Genomic DNA, 26,093 nt, shown 5'->3' on the forward strand with positions numbered 1-26,093 from the left:
GAGTTACTGAAAGAAAGAACAGGTCACTCATGGAAATGGCGAGGTGTATGGTCAAAAGTCAAGCTTTACCACATAGTTTCTCACTTGAGGGTGTCATGTGTGCAACATATGTACTTAACAAGTGTCCCACTATAACATTGCACTCTATCACCGCATATGAAGCTTGACATGGCCAAAAGCCATTTGTTGCTCATCTGTGTGTTTTTGGTTGTTTGGCATATGCATTAGTGCCTAAACAACAACACAAAAATTTGGATGATAAAGTAGTGAAATGTATTTTTGTAGGATACAGTTCTAAAAGTAAAGGCTATCATCTGTATCATCCACAATCTAAACGCATTTTGGTTAGCCGTGATGTTGTTTTTGTGGAGGATGCAATTCAGTGACTTCTTTCATGTACTAAGGAGACATCAGTTAGCTCTAGAGATGTGTATGACACTTTGTTGCCTCTTTTTACAAGTGGACAATTCAGTGTTGGCCCACTAGAGGCACCTTCTCAGCCCTTGGAAGCTACTCATAATGATGCACATCATTCCATTTGATGCAAATCATTCTATTTCTGATGTAGACTTACATGATGAACTTATTAATGAGAGGGCTGATATAGAGGAGGCAAAGGTTGTGCCTAAATGGCTGTTGCAGACTTTACGAGACAACAAATTGGATTTTCCTTTGTCATACCGTACTCATTCAAGTTATCATAGTGCTTCTTTTGCATCAGATTGTTATGTTATGGCAACCTCTAGTCTTTGTGATGACAATGAGCCTGTTTCTTTTGATGAAGCACAAAATTCTGAAAATTGGATGGCTGCTATGCAATCAAAATATGATGTTATTATGAAGACTAGTACATGGTCTTGATGTGACCTGCCTCCTAGCAAGAAGACTATTGGCACTAAGTGGGTATATAAGCTGAAGCGTAAACTTGATGGAACAATTGACAGGTATAAGGCTAGGCTTGTTGCGAAAGGTTTGGGGCATTTGCATCATTATTTGGCCATAAATAGGCCATAAACCACAAATCCTAGAATCTCTAAAAATACAATGATACTTGAATTCACAAAACAATAATTTGGGATGCATCCAATCAACATAAACACAATTACATATTGACTATGATTGAGCCAATCAATATATCGGTGAAAATCCAACAAACATAAAATCGTACATAATCCACGAACATAATATAAAGTTTTTAAAGAAGAAATGTAATTGAGCTTTCAGCACATACATTCTCCATGAAACAAAGAAAAGGGCATATGTGTAATTTTAATGAAACAAGGGGCCTAAGAAAACACGTAAGAGTTTTGTGTCTAAATATGTATGTAATAATAGAGCGAGAGAAAGGCATTATTTCGAAGATATGCCTGAATAGGTAGGGGTATGGTATAAATATATATATCCTACAGATCCATATTCTTCTCCTTCTTCTCATACGAGTTTTATTTAACACAGGATTAATGGTGGATCGGAGGAACCAATCGATTCTGATTCTACAACTGAAAAACGTGTAAGTCTTCTCTCCAAACGCTGTGCTTTTTACAAGGAAAAGAAGAAGACAGAGAGAATATTAATAATCATCAAGCTTTGGGTTTTCAAAGACCCAAAAGATTTCTTATGCGGAAAAGTTGAAAAGAAGAAGAGATTAAATTTAGTCATAATTTAAGGCCAAGACCTCTTTTTGTTCTGGGTCAAGAAGAAATTCAGAAAAGAAAGAGAGGTTAAATCAACCATTGGGTCAAGAAATATTGATGGAACTCAAGCTCTGGATCAAGAATGCAGAATTAAAGCCAAACTTTTGGTGAAGAGAGAGAGAGAGAGAGGTTAAAGGAAGGTTTGGGTTCAAGAAGATTGTTTCAAATTTTGGTCAAGAGAAAAGTTATGCAATATAAACATATATAGAACAAGCTTCGAGTAAAGACTAAAATCAGTATGATACTTGGATTCAAATTGAATTTCACATACAAAAATAACGATAAAATCAAGCTTTTGGTCAAAAGCTAAACTTACGTACAAGATTTTGGATCAAGAACTCTCAAGGTTTTGGGTTAAGGACAAAAGTTTCCATACAAGGAAAAATTAATATCAAGTGTTGAGTCAAAGAGGAAAAATAACGATACAAATTAACAGAATGATACAACAAAGCAATTGACAAGACCAACATAAAGAAAGATTAATAAGAGGATATTACAAAGAGATTAACAATACCATATAAAGAGATATCAACCTTTGGGTCAAAGATCAAAATTTTGATCATACATAAATATATAAACATTTATGGCCAGCAGAGATGCTATTTCAAGTAGTTCTAATGTGGAGACTTCACCCCTTCTACAAGGGAGATCTAGTGAGGATGAAGAAGAGCCCATCACCAATAGGCCTTCTTCACCAAGAAGAGGGCGACTTTCTAGGCTCATAAGGCTAATGAGCGGCACTGGTGCCAGTGCCAGAAACACTGGGAGAGGAATAATGAGAGAACCATCAGTTCTTGTGAGAGAGACTGCGGCAGAGCATCTTGAAGAAAGACAGAGTGATTGGGCTTACTCTAAGCCTATTGTTATATTAGACCTTCTCTGGAACCTTTCCTTCGTCATTGTCGCCATTGTGGTGCTTATCCTGAGTAGGATTGAAAGACCCAGTAATCCTTTGAGGCTGTGGATTGCAGTTTATGCCGCCCAATGTTGTGTTCATATGGCTTGTGTTTGTTTAGAGTATAGGCGGCGCCAACAGCGGTCCATTAATGCTAATACTAGTAGTGCTGCTACTACTACTACTACTACTACCACCACTAATACCAATGTGGAGAGGCCCCCAAGGATCAGCGAAAATGATGATGGTGATGAGACTTTTGATGAATTCAGATCCACCCGGATAAGGTTAGTGTTTCAGTTTTTTCTTTTCTTTTCTGTTAACATATTAGATTTTTCTGTTTCAAAAATAGGAAAATTTCATATTATATTAATTTAACTTATTTGAATATGAGTCACTCATACATACATATGGCATATATATGGATATGCGCGTGTACATATAGATATGCGTGTATACATATAGATATGCATGTGTACGTGTATGTTGTGTTAACCAAATATTAAAATCAATGAAATGATTTCCCATAAGCAAAAAGTTTACTTGAAAGCCAGCCATATTTTATACATGGATGCCCTCTTATCATTAAACTAAACTGGGATATAGAATCCCAAACAGTTATAGAAAAGAAGATAAATAGACCATGAAATTGGAGAATTACCAAACCCAAACTTCCAGATCCAGTTAAATCTTTGTGAATGTACGTCATATTTATATTGAACTCAAATGCTCTTTAACAATGCCTTTTTCACCTGCACCACAAATTTTACATATTTATAGACTCAAATATCATAATACAAGATGAATTCATAACTCATTTTTTAAATTGATTTTACCACAATCATAGAAAGTGGATGGAATCAGCTAAGATGCATTTCTTGTTTATTTGGTTGAGTCTTGAAGTTCTACAGGATGAAGTTCTAATGCTTTTGTATCGACTTTTCTAGGATTGTAAAACGGATAGAATCAGCAAATACCTCTTTCTCATTTATCTGGTGGATTATCGGCTTCTATTGGACAACCACAGGAACCCAGCCTCATGATGCACCACTTTTGTTTTGGTATGCTAGTATGCCATATTTAATCACCAATATTATGTAGCTAAATACTATGTAATAGATATTTTGTTCATTTATTTATTGGAATTCAGTTTCTGTCATTGGATTTTGACAGGCTTTGCGTGGGATTTCTAGCGTTTGATGTCTTCTTTGTAGTCTTCTGTGTCTCTTTGGCGTGCATAATAGGGATTGCTGTATGTTGTTGTTTACCATGCATTATTGCCATAATGTATGCAGTAGCAGAGCAGGTAATGTATATATGTGTATTTGTAATTAATAACACATTAGTAATTTGGTAATAAGCTATAATTTCCATGAAGGAATAGAAAATTGATTACCAATTAATCAACACCAATTCAGTATAAATTTGCTTTTTCCATAAAATCAATGGCAAATTGGTTTTAGCCTTGAAATCAGAGTATCTTTTAAGTAAATTTGGATATTTATAACAATTTCTTGTGCGATTTTCCCAAAACTTTATCACATGTAAAGATGATGTTGAAATGAAATTTTGTCACATGATTTTGTTTTGCTTTGTATTTATCATCTTGAATGATGATGCCAATAGGAAGGTGCTTCAGAAGAAGACATCGATTTATTGCCGAAATATAAGTTTCGACAAAGTGGGAGCTACATGAACACTGGAGATGTAATGAGGTCATCTGGTGGAGTAATGAGCCCAGTTGATTCCACATCTGGTGCTCCTGCAGAACGCGTTCTTTCCGCTGAAGATGCTGTATGAGTACATAATCCCTAAGCTTAACGTTTTCTATATTTTTTATGTTTGTTCTTTGGTTTTTTGGAGTATCTGAAATTTCTTATGTTTTTCCTTGTATACTTTATTTCCTGTCTTTAGCATGTGTATTATTATCATTGAGATTGAGATACTGAAATATGTGATTATTGAATCTTTTTTTTCCGGAAACATAAACATCAGCGATAACTTGAAATCCCAATAATCAATACTAGCATTCCTTGGAATCAAAAGAGATATTTCTGAATCCCGTCTTCCTATCTATGAAGTGATCAGTCAAACGGGTAAAAGCATTTCATCTTGACCTTGAAAACATTGATACAGAACACTGCTCCTGAGAGCAAATCTTAGATTATCATCTTAAAATATCTTGTCAGTACATAGCTGATATAAAGTTTTAAATTAAATAGTAGATTATCGATGATATTTTCATTGCAGAGAATACAAACTATAAACAAGGAACCTAGTTCTTATCCATGCCTACACAGTCAGTCACATGGCAGCATTTTTGAAAACATTGGCAAAATATTCAAATAAGCATTTTTCCCAGCAAAATTATTTAGGTAGTGAGTTTGGGATTACATATGAGCTCATCCTAGCAAAAGTTTTTTTGTGTGCACAAACTTAAAACTTTCCATAATGATAACAATACTCATACTCTCTGTTCACACTAGGTCCCAAAAGCTAGAGAATGTGATATTTTAAAATTGTGTGATTTAATGTCATGTATATGAGCATGTTATCCTTAGTTTTAGTGTGTCATATGATGTGAATTTCAAGGGAGTCCAAGTCATAGTTTTTTGTACTTAAGATAGCCATGTGGAGTTGTCATAAAAAATTATCTATACTCCATCCAAATTGTTTGTGGAGATGATAATGTCATGATAGACTTTAGAAATCATGGCGCTGTGCAAACACGATTACAGTTTCTTTGACATGTCTCATGTTTCTTTGTTTTTTCCCCTTTTTTAAGCGTTTCTTTTTTTACACATTCTTTCTACCATTGTTTTTAGTTTTGATCATACGAAAATGGAAATTTATGTGACACCCTTTTTCATTCATGTTTGCTTGCAAATTGAGCTTATTATAGCGAAGATTTTATTTAAGTATTACATTATGCATCTCCTGCATGCAATACATCTTTTGAAAGTCATGGTGTGATACGCATTTTTTGACAAAGTTGTCTGTGATTTTGATACAGGAATGTTGTATATGTATTTCTTCGTACGAAGATGGTGTGGAGATTCGAGAGCTCCCATGTGGACACCATTTCCATTGTGCTTGTATTGACCGATGGTTGCATATGAACTCGACTTGTCCGCTTTGCAAGCTTAATATCTCAAAAGGGCATAGTGTTGGTAATGAAAATGTATAGAGAAATGAGCAAGTATCCCTCGGATGTCAAGATTATGAGCTTATATAGAAAGGTTCTCGAATCTGAGAATATAATACAAAAGGGAGATATTATTATAATTACTCATTTTTTAAATTTAGTTGCGTTAGAAACAAAATCTTGTTTTAGAATCAGGCTCATTAAGAGAATTTGTAAATGATTTTGTATGCGAGAATATTATCACTCCAATGAAAATGACATGTGCATGCAGTTTGTTGAAGGATTGTTTTGTGATATAATGCAATATACATACATGCCAGTGTAGTCATCTGGTATTTAGGAGTATTTAAGCTTCTAAACTACGTTTGAGTGCTTTTAATTACAAAATTCCAAATTCCATATAGATATGTATGTTTGAATGATCTAATACTTTTGTGGGTTTTCTTCACCTTTAATATCTTAAAAGCCTGATTCATTGCAGCTCAAAGACAATCCTGACACATGTTAAACAGTGGCTTCTAGGGATGATGTATTTCCCCATCAAGAATATTAAGCCACGTAGTGTGTTTAGAACCAGCTTGATTTGTCTGCAGAAAAACTGATAAAACATCTCAAATTGGTAGGGGAGTATGTCAATCAATGTTGTTTTTGTGATGCTTGAAAGTATCCATCCATAGGAATCTTTTTCAAAAGACGTAACACAATTTGCAGCCTTGCAAGCCTTATTTTTTTGTCTCATAGATGCATAAACACCATAGTCTATGTAGATGTGGTTATGTAAATATTGGAGACGTGGCCGTGGCATGTGTCACAACCCAATATAGCCGTGGCAAGAGATTCAACAACTTAATGTTGGATCATAGCCTCATGCCTCCAATATTTGGTGAACACCATGCTTAGGTAAGTTCTCTAAATATTTGTTGCATAGGTATATCATTAAATTCATGGACGTGGTGTCAAATGGGTGTTAAATATTTCATTCCTTCATAAGAAGCATTTGTGGTTTATTGGAGATGCTATTTACATTATAAATACTAAATATTTTGTGCTCCGTAAGTATAAACTCTTTTCACATCCATATTCCAAATCCGAAAGCATTAAAATCTTACACAAACATATGGCTTTTACTAAGCACTCCCCATATCCATTTAAATAGTTTTTGTTGTATATTGTTGGAGTGGTGGAGTCATGAGAGCCTTCATTGGAAGATGCAGAGAGCAAGTCAGTAGGGAATGTATTTTTCTATTGATTTTTTTGTTGGTTGCTTCATGCCCATACTAGTAGGTTGCTCTCTAGCTTCTCTAGGTCAAATCCCATGAACTCTTACGGTTCTTTCACATTGTCATCAAACCCTTTCACATACTTTTGCAGACCTCTTCTTGAATAGACTCGTAGGTTATTGAGCAGACATTTGTAAGTACTCTTAACATGTACCCCTTCTTTACAATATGCTTTTCTATCGTCTCCCATCTTATCTCTTAGATGTCAATGATCATATTCCCTCATCTTATGCAGTAAATATCTATAATCATATTTGAAAACAATTTCCATCACATCTTCATTTTTATATGTTGCTTGCATTTTTATTTTATTACTTGTCACCAAAAAATAGAATTGTAAAAATAGATACATGCCAAGCAAACTATTATCCTATATTTTTGTATCATATCATTTTAGTTCTTGTGCATCCTAGTCTTGCTTACGAGATGAGATGTATGATGGTTTAAGGTCATTAAAAATAATGGCCCACATGAAAAAAAAAGCTAGAAAAGGAACTAAGATACAAAGAATAGCAAAAAAAAAGGAGCGAAAGACAAACAACTATCAAAGGAATTGATGTGATTTGATCAATATATTAGAAATTCATGAAAAATGAATCTTTTAAATTGATTGAGTTGTATGTTGAGAGGCACACAATGGAGTTATTTGTGGATAATGCCAAGCTTGCCCTGTCAATTCCATTCAATCACAAATGAAATAAAACTGTTCTTGATACATGGAAGCAAAAAAGAGGGCTCATTAATAGGAGTAAAATCGTCACCACAAGTATGATTGCTTGAACTTTCCCTACATATTTCCTTATAAAGTTGGGAGTACAAATGGTTTGCATGAGTGCGAGAAGATGTTCTTCCATTATGAGACTAAAGCGTGGTTTATAAAGTACTTGCCCATGCCAACTCTTAGATAAGAATAGGCTTATATATTAGTACTCATGATACATATATATATTTTCTTCAAATATTTTCCTCATTAGTATTAAGAAAAACATGTGAATGCTACAACTTAAGCTTATGTGCCCAAAAGCTTACAATTTTCATGTACAATGATATACGATAATCCTAAGACGAAAGCTAGAACTTTGTAAAAGGTAATTTTTTTAAATTTTTTTTTGCATTCTGCCATGCTTCACTCTTAATCAATAAAGGGTCCAAGGAAGTCGATAGTTCCATTGAGGCCCTTGAGTTGACTCAGAGAATAGGGGTAACTTTTTCCATAAGTGAAGGAGCTTCTTCTTTCTCTTGTTCACAATCTCTGGTGAACCCTGCATGTTGTCATACTGGCCGCAGACTACTGCCACCAAGTTCTCCCATATCTCACGCAATACATCTGAGAGACACTGATATGTCACATCATAACGTCGGTTGCATCGACATTTCCATAATGCCCATAACGTTATTGTAGTCATTGTTTTCCATATCTGGGCAGATCACACCTGCTTTTGAGGTTGTTGAAAGGGGCTGGCCAATATCAATATTCTAGTATGTACCATCATTGCCTCTTGAACATCGCTTGCCTCATACAACATCAAACTGGAATGTAACACTCCCCACATTGCTGATCCCCATGAAAATAAGCAACCAACATTGATTGTTAAAAATAACGAAAGAACTTTATTCCATACTTGTTGAGCCAAGGAACATGACCAAAGGGCATGCTTGGTAGTCTCTTGCGCTTCGTGGCAAAAGTCACATTGTCCAAGATTAGGTGTTACATTTCATTTCAATGAGTAACCAACTGGTAAGGCCATATGCACTAATAGCCATCTGAAGAGAATAAATTTAGTTGGTCCCTTGAATAGTCATTTCCAGTAGGTTTTCAAATGCAAAGTTGAGACCTCCCAAGTGGTCCAATGTTTCTGAGCTGTTGGTATCCTTGCATTCCGAGAAAGCAATAGTGCTCTTCCAAGTTTGACTGAGTATTGAAAGAAAGGAACCTTTATGATCTGTTCCCCCAAGGAATGTGACCAAAACCAGCCCCCCGGATCCCATGTTAATCTTGGGTCTTTTTCATATAACCACAACATATCACACGTATGAGCAATTGAAGGATAAGGATTGAGCATCCATTTCTTTCCAAATTTAGCAACAACTCTAACTAGTGCACTTCGCAAGTGTTGTAGATAACTGCACTCTAAGGTGTAAGGTTGTAATGTATGACTGTTTAGGACCTTAAAGTAAGAAGCGCACCCGTTTGGTGAAACTGCCTTGACAGCCACCAATGTGTCATTTATGAAGCATCCAACCCACATATGTTCCTTTGTGGGTTGAAAGGTTGTAGAAAACGAAGAATATGTTGTTGATATACTAGCGGTCATTAGCTTGGCACCATGAGCTGATTTTAATTGTGTAAGATGATCTTCTTGTGACATTTGCTGAAAATGATTCCACGTTCTTACAGATGCAGCAGGCCCATTATCCAATTTTCCCCAAGCAAGGTGAGTTCTTAGGCCCAATACTTTTCCTGCATTATCCCGAAATAAAGAATTGGCAAGAAGAGGTTAATTAAGTAGCGCATCCCACATAGAAGGCTTGTCCTTAAGCAAGAATGACTTAATCACATCCCATGCCCTTATGATTCCTAGCAAAAATCTATTGGATGCAAGATCCCGCCTTGGTGTTTGTACATCATTCAGGAATAACCATTTTAAAGAGGGTGACCAAACATTGCCCATCTTAGGACTTAACTGCATCAACTAATTTAGAAATATCTCTTTCCAAGATTCTGATCCTGGCAGCAATCCTCTAATCACAAACTTAGTCAAAAGGGCTCTTGATTGCATTAAAGGGTCTATCAAACCAAAACCTCCATTGCTTTTAGGTTGTATTAACACATTCCAAGAAACTTTGGCTACTGTTGGAGATCCTTGTTTTCCCCCCTAGAGGAAATTCCGAATCAAACTTTGCACTTTCGTTATTGTAGATCTAGAAAATAGCCAAACGGATGCTATAAACCACATTGAAGCCAACAATATAGAGTTGGCTACAACAACCCGGCCCGCAAAGGACAATTGTTGGGCATCCCAATGTATTAGTTTACGTTTAATTGATAATAGTCGTGGCGATAACATTGCTTTTGGCCGCAAATCTATGCCAACCATACATCCCAGATAACGAACTGGTTCACCATGATGAAGCCATCAGAAAGAAGGACCTGGATACCATGCAGGGTGAGTTTCTTCACCTACCCAAATTCCAACTGACTAGTTCCAATTAAGTGATGCACCTGTAGCATCTGAAAAAACTTGCAAAGCATCTTATACCCGACCAAGATTTCCAATCTCCCCATCAACATAAAGGGTCGTGTCATCTGCAAATTCAGCATCCAATACACTAGGTTGTGTAAAAGGTAATGCAATGCCTCTTATACCTACCGAAGACGATCTTAGGTAGGAGGACAGGGCTTCCCCAAACAAGATGAAAAGAAACAGGGCGAGAGGGCATCCTTGCCGAACTGACTTGGAGATAGGAAATAATGGCCCATATCCTCCAGCAAACAAGACAAAACTAGAAGCATGCCTATATAGGGTAGAGACACCTTTTATCCATGCAGCAGGAAAGCCTAATCTTGACAGCACTGCCTCAAGAAAGTCCCAATCCACTTTATCATAAGCCTTCTCAAAGTAAAGCAAAAATACTGCAATCTGTTGTTTATTTTGCTGAGCTAAAGCATCCTTTCCCAAAACAAAAAGATGTTTTAAAAAATGCTTCTATCTTGCAAAAAACCAGATTGAGTGTCATGAATAATAGACGACAACACTGATCTTAGTTTGAGGGCAATGGTTTTTGCCACAATCTTGTACACATCATTAAGCAATGTTATTGGCCTCCACTTGGCGACTTCATCACATTGGGCATCTGACTTAGGGATCATATATATGATTCCTTCCGTCCATCCGTAGGCATACTACCGCTTGAAAATATTAAATTAACCGCACTAGTAAGTAGGGGATCCAGGAAATCCCAATAATGCAAATAGAAACCAATTCCTATTCCATCTTTTCCCGGACAAACATCCTTTCCTAAGGATTTAGCTGTAGAAAAGACCTCCTGCGGTGTGAATGGTTGCAATAAATGAGATGCCATTACATATGTAATCTTTTGTTGAACAGTTGCAAGAATAACTTGTCTCTTGTAAAGACTATCTACTGAAAAAGATTCCGCAGACGACAACTGATGGTAGTAATCCGAGATTATATCTCGCATCTTAGATTATTCTTATGTGTAGGATCCATCAAGCCGCTTCAAAGAGGTAATAGAAAGAGGTCTATTTTTCCGTTTAAACTGATTAAAAAATTCTTTGTTGACCCGATCCTGCCTTTGTGACCAACGAGCAACATTACAGTAGTAGAAGAACATTGAGCATTCTTCCTGTTTATCTTTTAAAACGCTTTTCACTTGTCGCAAGTCACAATGTAACATAGATGAAGTTGGATACCTTTCCAAAAATTGTTGTACTGCTGCAAGAGCACGACGTAGGCTGGCAATCTCTGAGTTACAACGATTAATTGATGTTGCAATTATTTTTGTGAATAGAGTCTTTGTATTGAGTATGGCATGAACCATATTGTTAAGCAAATAGTCGTCTACGGAATTGCTTGGAGTATCGCCTCTTGGTAAATGTAACATGTAGCTTTAGAGGATCATGGTCAAAGATAATTGAGCCCGGAATAATTCCTAGGAACCCACCAACCTCCCAAAATACACTACTAGCATAAAATCTATCTAGTCGAGACAAATTTGTAACAACCATACTCCCATCTGATCGAGAGAACTGAAGGGATCCTTGTATGCGTGAAAACGAGTGCACCTTCCATAAATCAAGCAACCCAAAGGCAAAACAAAAAAAATCTCAACATTTAGCCTCCCATCCTGAAATAGTAGTACCTACACCTCCCAATCTATTAGTGGCATCCTCAATCATATTGAAGTCACCTCCCACTAACCAACAATCCACTAAATCCGCATAATCCGAAAGAGATAACCATAAATCTGCCCTTTTTGACACAGAATTAGAGGCATAAAGATTCATAAGGCCAACCTTCTATGATCCTCTTTTTAAAATAAGGAATTGTGCCCGTTTATTCATAGTAGTAGCTGCTGACATGATGTTAGACTCCAATTGTTGTCTAATAGCAATGCATAATCTAGCCTGACGGCCATTAGGGCCAAATGCAGGAACCCAAAAATGAGTCCACCGTCCTGGTAAAATGGAACCATATTTCCGAATCCTATCCATGCACAGGTGGTGCTCTTGTAGAAACAAAATATCAACAATACCAATAGTAGAACTGCCTAAATCTAATCGTAAGAGTCCTTTAACTCTACGAAAGGCTTGTACATTCCAGGAAAGAAAATGGAGGGTGTCCATATTACTTAGGTTTTCGTGCTGTCCTTTTCTCAAGCAAAGCCTCCTGACAGCCTTTCTAAGCACCCTCTTGAACTCTTGCTTGTCTTTTTAAAATCAAGTAATTCCGTGCATACTTATGCACCCTATGTTCCTTAACCTGCTTTTGAGTGGTTTGAGTTGTCAAAGAAACTTGTGAAATTGTAAATTGAAATCCAGCACAAGGTAGTTTGTCTACACCCTTAGCCTTTTAAAGACCCATACTGTTTGGTTGACCAGAAACAAGTTGTCCTGAGAGATTATTGACAAGATTTGAATTACCAAAGACTTGGAGTTGATTGTGACAGGAACTACAGGCTCCGATGAACAACGCTCGGCCACAACTGAGCCTAGAATAAAACACAAAAAAAAAGGCAGGGAATGAAAGCACAACACGATAGAGAGAAGAGTACACAGGATGTTTAACGTGGAAAACCCTGAGAGGGAAAAACCAAGGCAGTCCACTGACTGCTAACTATCACTATATCACAATGATTACAACAGTGGGCTCACGGAGGCAACGACCTCGTGCTCACGATCATCGCCACAGGCGCCGGTTACAACAGAGGCAACGACCTCTTCCTCTCTCTCTCTCTCTCTCTCTCTCTCTCTATACACAGTTACGCTCTCTCTAGTCTTGCACCAACAAGAATGACAACAACAACTTCTAAGTTTGCCCTAAGTCATATTTATACTAATATGACTTTTCGGCTATTTACAAATATAGCCCTGATGGCTTCTCAGGAAAACATATTTACGAATATGTCCCTTCATCCGGTGAGCACTTCTCACCGGGCCTTCACCATTCGGCGCTTGCCGGGCACTCGTCATCCGGTTCTCCGTAGCCGGGTACTCCTCATCCGATTCTCACCGGGTCTTCCGTTGCCGGGTATTCCTCATCCGGTTCTCACCGGGTCTTCGCCATCCGGCTCTTGCCGGGTACTCGTCATCCGGTTCTCCGTAGCCGGGTACTCCTCAATTCCCATCCGGAGGAACCTGTTTTCTAACAAAATCCCCCTTCACTCCGGCATGGGGTGTCTTACTAGTCCCATCCGCTTCCGGCATGCTTCTAGCTTGTCGGGTATCAGTACATTGGTCATCATATCTGACCCGTTCTCGGCCGTGTGGATCTTCGTCAGTGCGAACTCCTGGTCATCTACTCTTTCCTAGATCCAATTATACCTTCGTTGTATATGCTTCGTCCGGGAATGGTAGGCCGCATTCTTAGCAAGGTGGATGGCACTTTGACTGTCGCAATAGAGCCGGTATTCATCTTGTCGGATACTGAGCTCTCCGATGAAGTCCTTCATCCATAATATTTCCTTGCCGGCTTCCACAGCCGCCATGTACTCCGCTTCCGTGGTTGACAACACAACGGTCTTCTGCAGCCTCAACTACACGAAACAACTCCCCCTGCATATGTCATTACATACCCGGATTTAGACCGGTTGGTATCCACATCAGCCGACATGTCCGAATCGGTAAAACCATCAAGTTGAGGTTTTCCGGAGCCGAATCAGAGACAAATATTTGAAGTGCCCTTCAAGTACCGGAGTATCCATTTGACCGCGTTCCAGTGCTCCTTGCCGGGATTGCTCATAAACCGGCTCACCACTCCGACTGTGTATCCTATATCTGGTCGGGTACACACCATTGCGTACATTAAGCTCCCGACGGCAGAGGCATATGGAACCTTCGTCATATCTGCCTTCTCTGCTTTTGTCTTCGAGCTTTGCTTACCGGATAATCTGCAGTTTGCGGGGAGTGTCGATCCAACCGGTTTCGCATCTGACATGTTGAACCGCTGAAGCACCTTTGTCACGTATTTCTCCTGTGACAGCCACAGTTGCTTCGTTGGCCGGTTCCGGATGATATGCATCCCCAACATCTGTCTTGCCGGACCCAAGTCTTTCATCGCGAAGGTTCAGTTGAGAACCTTCTTCAGCATCCGTATTTCGGCTTGGTCCCGTCCGACGATCAACATGTCGTCCACGTACAGAAGGAGTATTAGGAAGTCGCCTCCTTCGAACTCTTCACAAACACGCAGTGATCGGCCTGCGTCTTGTGGTACCCTTGATAGGTCATGAAGGAGTCGAACTTCCGGTACCATTGTCGGGGAGCCTGCTTCAGTCCGTACAGGCTCTTCTTCAACCGGCAAACCAGTTGCTCCTTCCCTTTCTCCACGAATCCTTCCGGTTGCTGCATGTAGATCTCCTCTTCGAGGTCACCGTGAAGGAATGCCGTCTTCACGTCCAGCTGCTCTACCTCGAGGTCCATGCTTGCCGCTATACTCAGCACCGTCCGGATGGAGGTCATCTTTACTACCGGGGCAAATATCTCGTCGAAGTCCACACCCTTCTTCTACTGGAACCCCTTCACCACAATCCTGGCTTTGTATCTCGGGGGTTTGTTGGCATCTCCCGATTTCAACTTGTACACCCACTTGTTTCGGAGTGCCCGCTTTCCTTTCGCAACTCCACCAATTCGTACGTATGGTTCTCATGCAGGGAGTCCATCTCATCCTGCATGGCACTTAACCATTTGCAGCTGTGGGTGTCATCCTTCGCTTCTTCGAAGCTTTCTGGCTCCCCCTCATCGGTTAGCAGCACATGCTCTGCATCTGGAAATCTCTGGGGGCCCTTCTCTCTCTTAGAGGATATCTCCGTCTCTAGGCTTCGGTAACCGGCTCCTCCATTTGCTCTTCATCCGAATCTGATTCGGGGTCTTGGCCGGTTCCGGTTTCAACTTCCTCTACTTCTTCTTCTGCCGGTTCGGTATCCTCACCGTAACCGGCTGGTTCCTTGAGTGCTAACCGGTCTCTTGCTGGTTGGGTCTGCTCATCGTAGAATCGATTCTTACCGGCTGACTCGGAGTTCATTATCTTCTTCTCCGACTCCTAGTCGGCGAGCGTCTTGTCCTTCATAAAGATAATATCTCGACTTCAGAATACCTTGTTGTCGACCAGGTCCCACACTCGGTAGCCGAACTCATCGTCGCCGTAACCGAGGAATATGCATGGCCGGGTCTTCGGATCTAGTTTTCCTCTCCGGTCCTTAGCTACATGCACATACACAAGACACCCGAATACCTTCAGATGCCAGTAGGACACTTCCTTACCGGTTCAGACTCTCTGTGGCGTGTCTCCATCCAAGGGTACTGAGGGTGATCTGTTTATCACATATGTCGTCGTCGACAGTGCCTCAGCCCAAAACTTCTTGGGTAGTTTTGCATGCGCCAGCATACTCCAGACCCTCTCCATTATGGTCTGGTTCATCCTCTCGGCTAGCCCGTTTAGTTCCGGCGTCTTCGGCACGGTAAATTCGAGTTGGATTCCCTTCGAGCGACATTACTCCTCGAACTGCCCCCGGTATTCACCTCCGTTATCTGCTCTAACCGCCTTCAGCTTCCGACTGGTTTCCCTTTCCACTCTCGCATGGAGCTCTTTGAAGACAGATAGCACCTGATCCTTCGTCTTCAACAGTGTGGCCCACAGCTTCCGGCTGTGGTCATCTATGAACTTCACGAAGTACTGCGATCCAGCATGTGAGTTCGTGTTCACTTGACATACATCGGTATGCACCAACTCTAGTGGCGCATTACGTCTCATCGGTGGCCTTGTTCGGAAGGAGGTCCGGTTTTGCTTACCGGCCAAACAATTAGTGCACTTCTCCAAGTGCACGTTCTTCACTGGAATGAGGTTGTCGTCTGCAAGCCTCTTCATCCCCTTCTCACTCATGTGACACAACCTTTTGTGCCACAGCTCACCGGCAGTGTCGGATGCCACATTCACTTCCTCCGGACATAACCGGGCATTCATCAGGTACAGTGTATTTACCTTCCGGGCCCGAGCCACAATCAGGCTCCCTTTGCCGAACTTCATAACACCGTTCTGGATGCTACCCGTGTAGCCTTCATCATCTAGCCGATCGGCTGATATCAGGTTCAGACCAATCTCCGGAACGTGTCGGACATCCTTCAGCAGCAGCTTGCATCCGGTTGGTGTTGCCAGCCACACGTCTCCTATGCCGACAATTCGGCATGTACCTTCATTCCCCATCCGGACACAGCCGTGATCATCGGCTGAGTAGGATGAGAAGCATTTCTGGTCCGGGGTAAGGTGGAATGATGCTCCGGAGTCGACCACCCAGGTCATCTCGTCGCCGGCAAGGTTTAGCTCACTCTCCTCGGTGATGAGCATCAACTCTTCTTCACTTGCCGCGATTGCCGTCGTTCCCTTCCGGTCCGTTCCCCTCCGGTCTTTACCGTTTCGGTCCGGTGTCCGCTTCGAATCGGTACCGTCGGTTTCCTTGTCTTTACGGAAATGCCGACAGTTCTTCTGGAAGTGTCCCGGCTTGCCGCAATAGAAGCAAGTAGGCCTCCCCCTTGACTTTGACTGTGTCCCTGACTTTTCCCGGTTCTGGGGACTACGGTTTCTATGTCTTCCGCGTTCCGATTCGGTAAGGAGCACTTTGGAGTCGGAGCTCGTATCCTTATCTTTCCGATGCGCCTCCTCATCTAGCAAGCTCGACTTCACTCTTGCTAGGGATAACCGTTTCCCTTCCGGCCCGGCGTTGCCCAAAGTGACAACCAACGTCTCCCAGCTATCCGGGAGGGAACCGAGCAGGAGTAGCGCTTGTACCTCATCAGCGAGAGGTACTTCCAATGATGTTGCCTGGTGTATCAGCCCCTGGAAGGCATTCATGTGCTCCGCCATGCTGGAGCCATCTTGGTACCGAAGTCTTACTAGCTTCCGGAATACCGAAACCTGGTTAATAGCATTTTTGTTTTGAAACATAATGCCGATCTTCTCCCAGAGCTCATGAGCCTTGCTCTCTTCATTGAAGTTGTTGTATAGGCTCATGTCGATGAAGCACCGTATGTAAGCCGTTGTCTTCATGTGCATCACCTCCCATATCGTGGCGTCGATTTTGTCCGGTCTCTTGTCCCCAAATTGAACCGGCAACCAAAAATCTTTAACCACGAGCATGTCCCTCATCTTCGACTTCCACACCGAATAGTTGGAGCCGGTGAGCTTGAACATGCCTCCCAACGAATCGTCCATTTTCTGTGTCGTTTTGCTCTGATACCACTTTGACAGGAACTACAGGCTCCGATGAACAACGCTCGGCCACAACCGAGCCTAGAATAAAACACAAAAAAAAAGGCAGGGAATGAAAGCACAACAAGATAGAGAGAAGAGTACACAAGATGTTTAACGTGGAAAACCCTGAGAGGGAAAAACCAAGGCAGTCCACTGACTGCTAACTATCACTATATCACAATGATTACAACAGTGGGCTCACGGAGGCAACGACCTCGTGCTCACGATCTTCGCCACAGGCGCCGGTTACAACAGAGGCAACGACCTCTTCCTCTCTCTCTCTCTCTCTCTCTCTCTCTATACACAGTTACGCGCTCTCTAGTCTTGCACCAACAAGAATGACAAAAACAACTTCTAAGTTTTCCCTAAGTCATATTTATACTAATATGACTTTTCGGCTATTTACAAATATAGCCCTGATGGCTTCTCAGGAAAACATATTTACGAATATGTCCCTTCATCCGGTGAGCACTTCTCACCGGGCCTTCACCATCCGGCGCTTGCCGGGCACTCGTCATCTGGTTCTCCGTAGCCGGGTACTCCTCATCCGGTTCTCACCGGGTCTTCCGTTGCCGGGTATTCCTCATCCGGTTCTCACCGGGTCTTCGCCATCTGGCTCTTGCCAGGTACTCGTCATCCGGTTCTCCGTAGTTGGTTACTCCTCAATTCCCATCCGGAGGGACCTGTTTCCTAACAGATTGTTCGCTCCACTTCTCGTGGCACTTTGAGGCATTTCCACACCCAACATATGTTGAGTGTAAACAACCTTTTGCTTTGATTTTTCAGAAGAAACCAAATTAACAGATGTAGGCAACGACAACCATTGATTCTCCACAATTTTCAAGGGTGGTTGACCTACTACTAACCTCAGAAAGGACTTAAGCAACTGGATGGAATGTAGATCTGTTTTTTTTTGGGAAGAATTTGGGTCAAGCCTTTGTTGAGGAAGATGGGATGATGAGTGGTCCAAAACATTCACCTCACTTGGACGGTCTTGTTCTACATACAGAGTAGAATACCTATTTTGCAAGGGAGGAAATTCCTTTAAACTGTTACTAGCTACATGGTGAGGTTTATCATGATATACTTGTGAAGGTGTCTTCCTATGCCCCACCTCAGTCCAACCATCAGATCTATCTTGAGATGACATTATATTTGTGATAGGGACATGCTTATCAGTATCTTTAATAATTTTTGGGCAATTCTTTGCCAAATGTCCAAATCCAAAACACTGATTTGTTAAGCCCTTATACAAGATTTTCTGAGAAAAAGATTCTTGGCTTGGGTCAAGTAAATTGGGTAACAATATAGTTGAGGGTAGAACTGCGGTTTTAGAAATCAATTTTTTTGCAGACGCAACTTCCATTGACTTTTCTTTGACCTGACGAGACTTATCATAGGTTTCCAAAACCATACCAATATTACTAGCAATTAGATGCACGAAAGGCATCCATTCTTTACGCAAATTGGGAAATACCACCATACATGTATGATATAACTCTAACTCATGAAATACTTGATTTGCGGAGTTGTGAATCCATTTATGGAAGGAGACCCATCCTCCCTTGACTGCTACAACTTTCTTCTCCAACAAGATCGACACCATTTGTTGCTGCTCGAATTCTATCTGATAACAATTCCGTCCAAGCATCTGTATATCTGTGATATTATCAATCTCTTGTTTCAATGCCGCTTGCAACAATAAACGAAGGTTAGCGCATTGAGGATAAATGCCCAAAACATGTACAATGGCATTCCTCTTCTCTATACATTGTATCTCTCTTACTACCTGTACTCAATCCTGTTCTGACAATAGGAGCCTTACCACGTTGTTCGAAATAGGTGAGATGTCCAGATTTGCTACACTGGAGCCCCGATTAGACTGTTTGCAACGATGCAATACTTGCTCCTGATTCATATGTGTATCGATGAAGACCGCCGACTTTTCTTTAATTATTATGGCGGACATAGCAGCCCCTAAACCTGTCGTGACAGGATTTAAACACGCATCAACAACAACAGGCTGAGTAGCGGCAACAGGCTGGATGGTGATGGGTTGTGTGGCAGCACTGTGGGCGGAGATGCGCTGCGCGGCGGCAAATGTACTGTTGTTTTGCTAAGCGACAACAGGTATGGTTGCTGTAGGCTGAGTATTGGCAAGCACTATGTCGTTCTTCATTGTCTCCATCTCGGTTTCCATCTCTATTTCCATTAAATGTACATTTTTTTAAGAAAGTGTCGGATTCAAAACACCACAAGAAACTAATATGTCTTCATGATACATATATTAACTTCTTTCAATATAGATACATAGATATTTTAACATCCACAGGAGACTGATTGTGATCTAAGGATCAAACATGGGTTCTCTCAAATGTATGAATTTGATGTTGTGGCGTAAACCACCAAGCCAAGAGAGATAGAGAGGTAGATTTTATTATCCATGGGACCAAAAATATAACATTTTGAACCTAGTATATTGAAATTGATCAATGACACGTGATGTTTAAGAACTTTACTAATGAATGTCACAATCGAGAGTGCACATTGTGTTTGTTGAGATGCAAGCTCAACATGGGCCGGATCGGTTGAACAAGCTGAGGGCCAGATCGGATCGAAGGACTGGATCAGAGAGCTGGATCCACGAGCCGGTAGGCCGTTAGAGGCCTACGATCCTAGCCTAGTAGATAGGCACATTTTTAGGAATTAGTGTTAGATGCTCCTTTATGAGCATTGAGTTCTTGTCAATACGTCTAACCGTCCTTTATGAACCTGTATAAAAGTGCTCACTGAGCACACTTGTATGTACAAACTGAGTATTATTTTGAAATTGAGTTTCTGTGTTTTGCTATCTCTGTCTCTCCCGTGTACTGACACACACTCTCCCTCCATTGTTCTCTGTTGCTGTCCGGCTGAGCCGATTGTGTATGTTTAGCTTCCACACGTTATTCTTTTCAGTGATTGTTAGAAAAATTCATGTAAGGATTAGATTTGGTCAAAGATATGTGGGAAGTATAGCTGGATATGATCAAAGGTAGAAATTTGTATCAAATTGTGATACTCAAAAAACTCCCAAACTTATCACAATATGTGCATAGTTGTTAGAGCTTAGATATAAAGTAAGCATATGATAAGGATATAAGAGACAGAGAAAGAAGTGTGCCGATCATCCCGACCACCCCCAAGCGAAGGGATTGAGATGGACTCGAGCCTCGATCGACGCCCCATACCACCATCGTAGCGTCGAGTCGTACATGGTCTGGCGCGCTCGCTACAAGAGTTGAGCCACCACACGAACGGAGTCTCGGCATACTAAAGAGGTGATGAAGTGAGGGTAGTTAGGCCTAATATTTATAGCTAGACCCAAGGCCCCCAGGCAAGTTCTCACTTGGCCTAATGGGTTGTCTCAATCCCGAGGATTAAAAGTAATCATTCCATTCTTTACACTCTGATTTAACCCTCACACTTTATCCACGTGTATAGAATACTATGGTAAATTCTCACCACGGGATATTATATGGTCATGCTTGTAACAAGAGTCAATTTCCCTTATAAGTTATGCCCTACTGTATCGTCGCACATCATAGTATGAGTAAACTTAGTCACATGGAAGCACTAGTTTGTACAACAAACAACAAGATGGGTTGTAACATATATTGCTAGCAGGCACAAACATACACACAATCCTTGCATAGTTGATTACGCTTATCACGTATGCCCTAATGCATTGTCTGACATTATAGTGTGTGTAAGCTTATTCACATTGAAGCACTAGTTTGTACAACAAATAGTAGGATGGGCTCTATCATGTATTGCTAAAATACGCGCGTGCACACACAAATTATTATTGTATTTGAAGGTTAAATATGACTTATGAGTCAAAAATATAATATTTTCATGTAGTATATGTGAAAGTGAGTCTATTGCTAGCAGGCACAAACATACACTGAATCCTTACATCGTTGATTACACTTATCACGTATGCCTTAATGCATTGTCTCACATTATAGTGTGCGTAAGCTTATTTATTCCCATTGAAGCACTAGTTTGTAAATTCTAGTTTGTAAATACTAGGTAAATTCTCACCACGAGATATTATATGGTCATGCCCGTAACATACTCCCTCTCTTTAAAACATTGCACTCTTACAATGGAAAGTTAGGGAAGTTAGTTCTAAGAGTATTTTCGCGTTCCCATGTGGCATCTTTTATAGACTTATCCATCCATTTAATTTTAAATTCTCGGATTATTTTAGAACGCAATTTTTCTGTTTTAACATCGAGAATTCTTTCTGGTACATGTGGTTTAAAAGATAATTCTTCAGAAGTAACCAAAACTATTTCAGTTGTAACTGTATTGTTGTTAGAACCTAGAAGTTCTTTTAGATGATTTACATGATTAACTAGATGGATTTCAAGACCATGAGGAAGAGCGAGACGATAGGTTGATGAACCAATGCGTTTGAGGACTGTAAAAGGTCCACAAAACCGTGAGGCTAACTTAACGCACTTACCCGTCGACAATGTCTTAGAATTGTGAGGTACACATAAAAATACCTTCTGTTCAGGGTTGAATACACGTGGTTGCCTATTATGATTGGCATAAAAGCGTGCTCTATCTTGAGCTGTTTTTATATTATCTCGTGCAATATGCAACATATTTTGCATATCCGGAAGAAAGTTTTGCGTACTTCGCAAATCATATTGGTGTATATTAACATCAATCGGGGCTCGTGGCTGTAAACCATACATCAACATAAAAGGAGTATATCCCGTCGACGTATGCTTGGAGCTGTTATAAGCAAACTCCAAAATTGGGAGATAACGTTCCCATTTTGTTGGTTTTGTACCAACATATGCATAGAGCATGTCCTCAATAATTTGATTTACTCGTTCTATTTGTCCATCAGATTGAGGATGATTCATGGAGCTCATGCTCAATGTAGTTTCTAACTTCATAAAGACTTGCGTCTAAAAGTCACTAGTAAACTTTGGATCGCGATCACTCACGATATCCATCGGTAACCCATAAAAAAGAAATAACTCATCAACAAATTGGTAAGCCAATTCAGGAGTTGTTATCGTGGTTTTCGTAGCAATACATCTAGCCATTTTAGTTAGTCTATCAACCACAACCCAGATGGCATCATGACCTTTTTGGGTGCGAGGAAGGCTAACAATAAAATCCATGGATATACTTTCCCACTTATTATTGGGGATTTCCAAGGGATGTAAAAGTCTTGTGGCTTTAAGTTGCCCGACTTTGTTAACCTGACACTGGTGACATTTAGTCACATTGCTATGTATGTCAGGACGCATCTTAGGCCAATAGAATTGAGTGGAGATGAGAACTAGTGTACGATGTATTCCAGGGTACCCTGGTAAGGGCGCATCATGGCATTCAGAAAGAATTGTCTTTTTCACCTCAGGCAAATCTGGAACAAAAACCTTCCCATTACAATAGACCAAATCGTTAGCAATGTGGAAGTATTCCTTCGAGGATGTGGTGGTGTCTGTTCCAGATTCAACTCTTGCCCAGTATTTCGCAAAATAACTGTCATCAGAATACTTTCCTCGAAGGTGATCATAAAGATCTGATGTTATTTCAGTGATGCTAAGCATGTTAACTTCACGAATGCGACTTAGTGCACCAGCGACAACGTTCATGGAACCTTTACGATATCGTATGGAAAAATCAAAGTCCTAGATGAGATCTGCCCATTGTGCCTTATGGCCTTTATGGTCTTGTTGGTCACAAAAATATTTCAAGAACTCGTGGTCTGTAGTTACCACAAAATGATTTCCATAAAGATAATGACGCCATGCCTTGAGCGCATGAATCAATGCAAATAATTCATTTTCTTGCACGGTATCCGACACTAAGCAGAATCAAGTTTCTTACTCTCAAATGCTATTGGTTTACCATATTGATATAGGACATCACCTAAAGCATACTCACTTGCATAAGTTTCAATCTGAAAAGGTTTTGAAGGATCTGGTAAAAGAAGCGAAGGAGCCTTGCACACTAGGTGCTTGAATTCCTTAACGGCGAGGTCTAGTGTAGCATTCCACATGATAGGTTTTGTAGATTTACGCGTTTGACCTTTGAGAAAATCAGTAAACGATGTCGTCAATTGGGAGTAATTACAAAGAGATTTTCGCAAAAACCCGACAAAACCAAGGAATGATCGAACTTCTCAAATATTCCAAAGAGTGGGCCAAAGTTTGACTTTCTTGATGCGAGAAGGATCAATTTCAACTCCTCGTTCGGTTATGAGATGTCCAAGATAAGTAATTGATTTCTTGAAGAACTCGCATTTTGAGATCTTCACATAAAACTGTTTGTCACATAATGTTTGTAAAACAAAGCAGAAATCTTTAGCATGTTCTTCTAATGTACGACTATAAACTAGAATATCATCCAAGAAAATCATGACAAATTTTCAAAGTTTTTCTCGGAAAATGTCATTCATTTTTGTTGAAATGTGGTCGGTGCATTGGTCAAACCGAAAGGCATAACCAAAAACTCATAATGGCCATAGCGCGTACGAAATGACGTTTTAGGAACATCTTTCTCACTTATACAAATTTGATGGTAGGTCATACAGAGATCAAGTTTCGTAAAATACCGAGCTCCCTGGAGACGGTCAATTAGATCATCAGCTTGGGGCAATGGATATGAATTCTTGATCGTCACTTTATTTAAGCGTCCGTAATTAATACACACACACCATGTGACCTCTTTCTTTTTTACCAAGAGAACAGATGCACCCTATGGAGATTTACTATAACGTATATAACCCATTCATAAATAGTCCTTGAGTTGCTTAGATACCTCACCTCTTCGGATTGACTTAAACGATAAGGAGGTATACTTATTGGTGCAACACCAGGTACAATATCTATATGATGGTCTATATTACGTTTAGGAGGTAACCCATGTGGTAGTTCACTCGCAAAAACATCATGAAAATCATTTAAGATTTCATTGAGTGTTGTTCAAAATATGATAATTGACCCGAGACATTATCGATGTTATAAACGTGAATGTTCAGATCAAGTACACAATAAAATAAAGAAGAACAAGACAACTCAAATATTGATGGAGCAGAAACAATCGCAAGAGATTGTTTATTTACGCATTGAATAAATTGAGTACAATCGTTCAGTAAAAGGAAATGGAATGGTGAATCCAATCCATAGACAAAGAAGAGTTTTTATTATAAAACCAAGGATAACCCAGTATTACATCAGTGGTATAAAGATTCATTACATGGAAGTCTACTTCCTCTATATATGTATCAATAGAAATTCCTAATGAATGAATCGCCCCGTTGATGTATTGTACGGGATATTGTGTGAGCTTCTTGAATCAAATAAAAATTGTACGAGAGATCCATTGATATACCCGTTTGCACGTAGTAAATCATTGAGTCCCAATACATAGTGAGGGAAAGAACATTTACAATTACTTAAATGATGTGTATAGAATGTTGTCGCTTACAATCGCGATCCATGAATTCGTTGGGTGTCTTGCGTTTCCTAGCGAATTGCAATTGGTTCGTTCCGGGCGCTTCGTTGGGTTTGTTATGGTCCTTCTTCGAAGTGTGTTGATAGAGAAGTACTATTTCAACGACCTCGTCGAAGGATTTGGGATCCTTATCGTACACTATTCAGTGATAGTACGAATTGGGGATGCCATTGACAAAACAAGATATTAACCAATTGTCCCCTTCTAGACCCGATTTTTGGATTTGGGTTCTAACATGGGGAACATAATCTTCTAGCAAGGAAATTTTCTAGCTAGAGATGTTCATTAATGCTTGTGCTATCTTGGTTCGAGATGGAGGTTGCAGAAATTGGCCCTTGAAAATTGTGATAAAGTTTGTCCAGGTATCATGCAATTTCCCTGTAGTGTGGAGGTCACGCCACCAGGCGGCAGCCTTGCCCCGTAGTTCTCGACTAACATACGCAATCTTTGTACTATCTAGCTTGGGATAGAGCTCAAAATGAGACTCCCATTAGCCCAGCAACGTGTAGATTGCTTCTTCGGTTCTATTCTTTTTTTCTCCCGTAAATGGCTTTACGACAAATGATGGTTCACCTTGACGCTTATTGGGTCTATTAGTATCATGTTGTAAACTAATGACACATGCCTCGAGAGCACTATGAGATTCCCAAAGTTCGGTCATCTCATGCAAGGTTGAATTAAGGAAATTTTGTATTTGTAAAAAATACGACTCAATGGGGATTTCCTTGAATTCCTTCCTCTTGTGTGGATCCCATCGGGTCGTTATTATGAGCCATTGAATGATAATTTCTGGCCAATAAATATGATAAGGTCAGACAAATAGTCATAACATTCTGTTGTGATGTAAACATATCATGGGCAAACATTAATCGATATCATGATCTCACATCAATACCCCTCTAGACGTATGCGATGAGGTTCAAGATCAGGTTACTATGGTAACACAAAGGTGTTTTAAAAACCATGCGGGTGACAAATGAATGTCTTACCCTGATCTCTATATCAATTTTTCATGGCAGCTCCCCGAGGCTCAACCATGTATGTTTGCGTCATGAATAGTTTAAA

General features: G+C 40.3%; 2 protein-coding genes across 2 annotated transcripts; one reads left to right on the forward strand and one right to left on the reverse strand.

The window, feature by feature from the left end:
- Nucleotides 1-1,440: 1,440 nt before the first annotated feature.
- On the forward strand, nt 1,441-6,071 carry LOC147865148 (E3 ubiquitin-protein ligase At1g63170-like). Its single transcript, XM_087317896.1, has 5 exons — nt 1,441-2,876; nt 3,537-3,650; nt 3,763-3,895; nt 4,216-4,383; nt 5,603-6,071. The coding sequence occupies exons 1-5, from the start codon at nt 2,278-2,280 to the stop codon at nt 5,774-5,776; spliced, it is 1,188 nt and encodes a 395-aa protein (XP_087174022.1). The 5' UTR covers nt 1,441-2,277; the 3' UTR covers nt 5,777-6,071.
- A 3,636-nt stretch (nt 6,072-9,707) lies between these two features.
- On the reverse strand, nt 9,708-11,217 carry LOC147865149 (uncharacterized). Its single transcript, XM_087318646.1, has 3 exons — nt 10,945-11,217; nt 10,275-10,685; nt 9,708-9,890 (listed from the first exon to the last, which is right to left on the reverse strand). The coding sequence occupies exons 1-3, from the start codon at nt 11,215-11,217 to the stop codon at nt 9,708-9,710; spliced, it is 867 nt and encodes a 288-aa protein (XP_087174772.1).
- Nucleotides 11,218-26,093: the final 14,876 nt, after the last annotated feature.

Source organism: Azolla caroliniana, unplaced genomic scaffold (assembly GCF_043228905.1).
Source record: "Azolla caroliniana isolate FFs.n. ecotype wild unplaced genomic scaffold, voAzoCaro1.0.p SCAF_4, whole genome shotgun sequence".
In the NCBI taxonomy this organism is placed as follows: domain Eukaryota; kingdom Viridiplantae; phylum Streptophyta; class Polypodiopsida; order Salviniales; family Salviniaceae; genus Azolla; species Azolla caroliniana.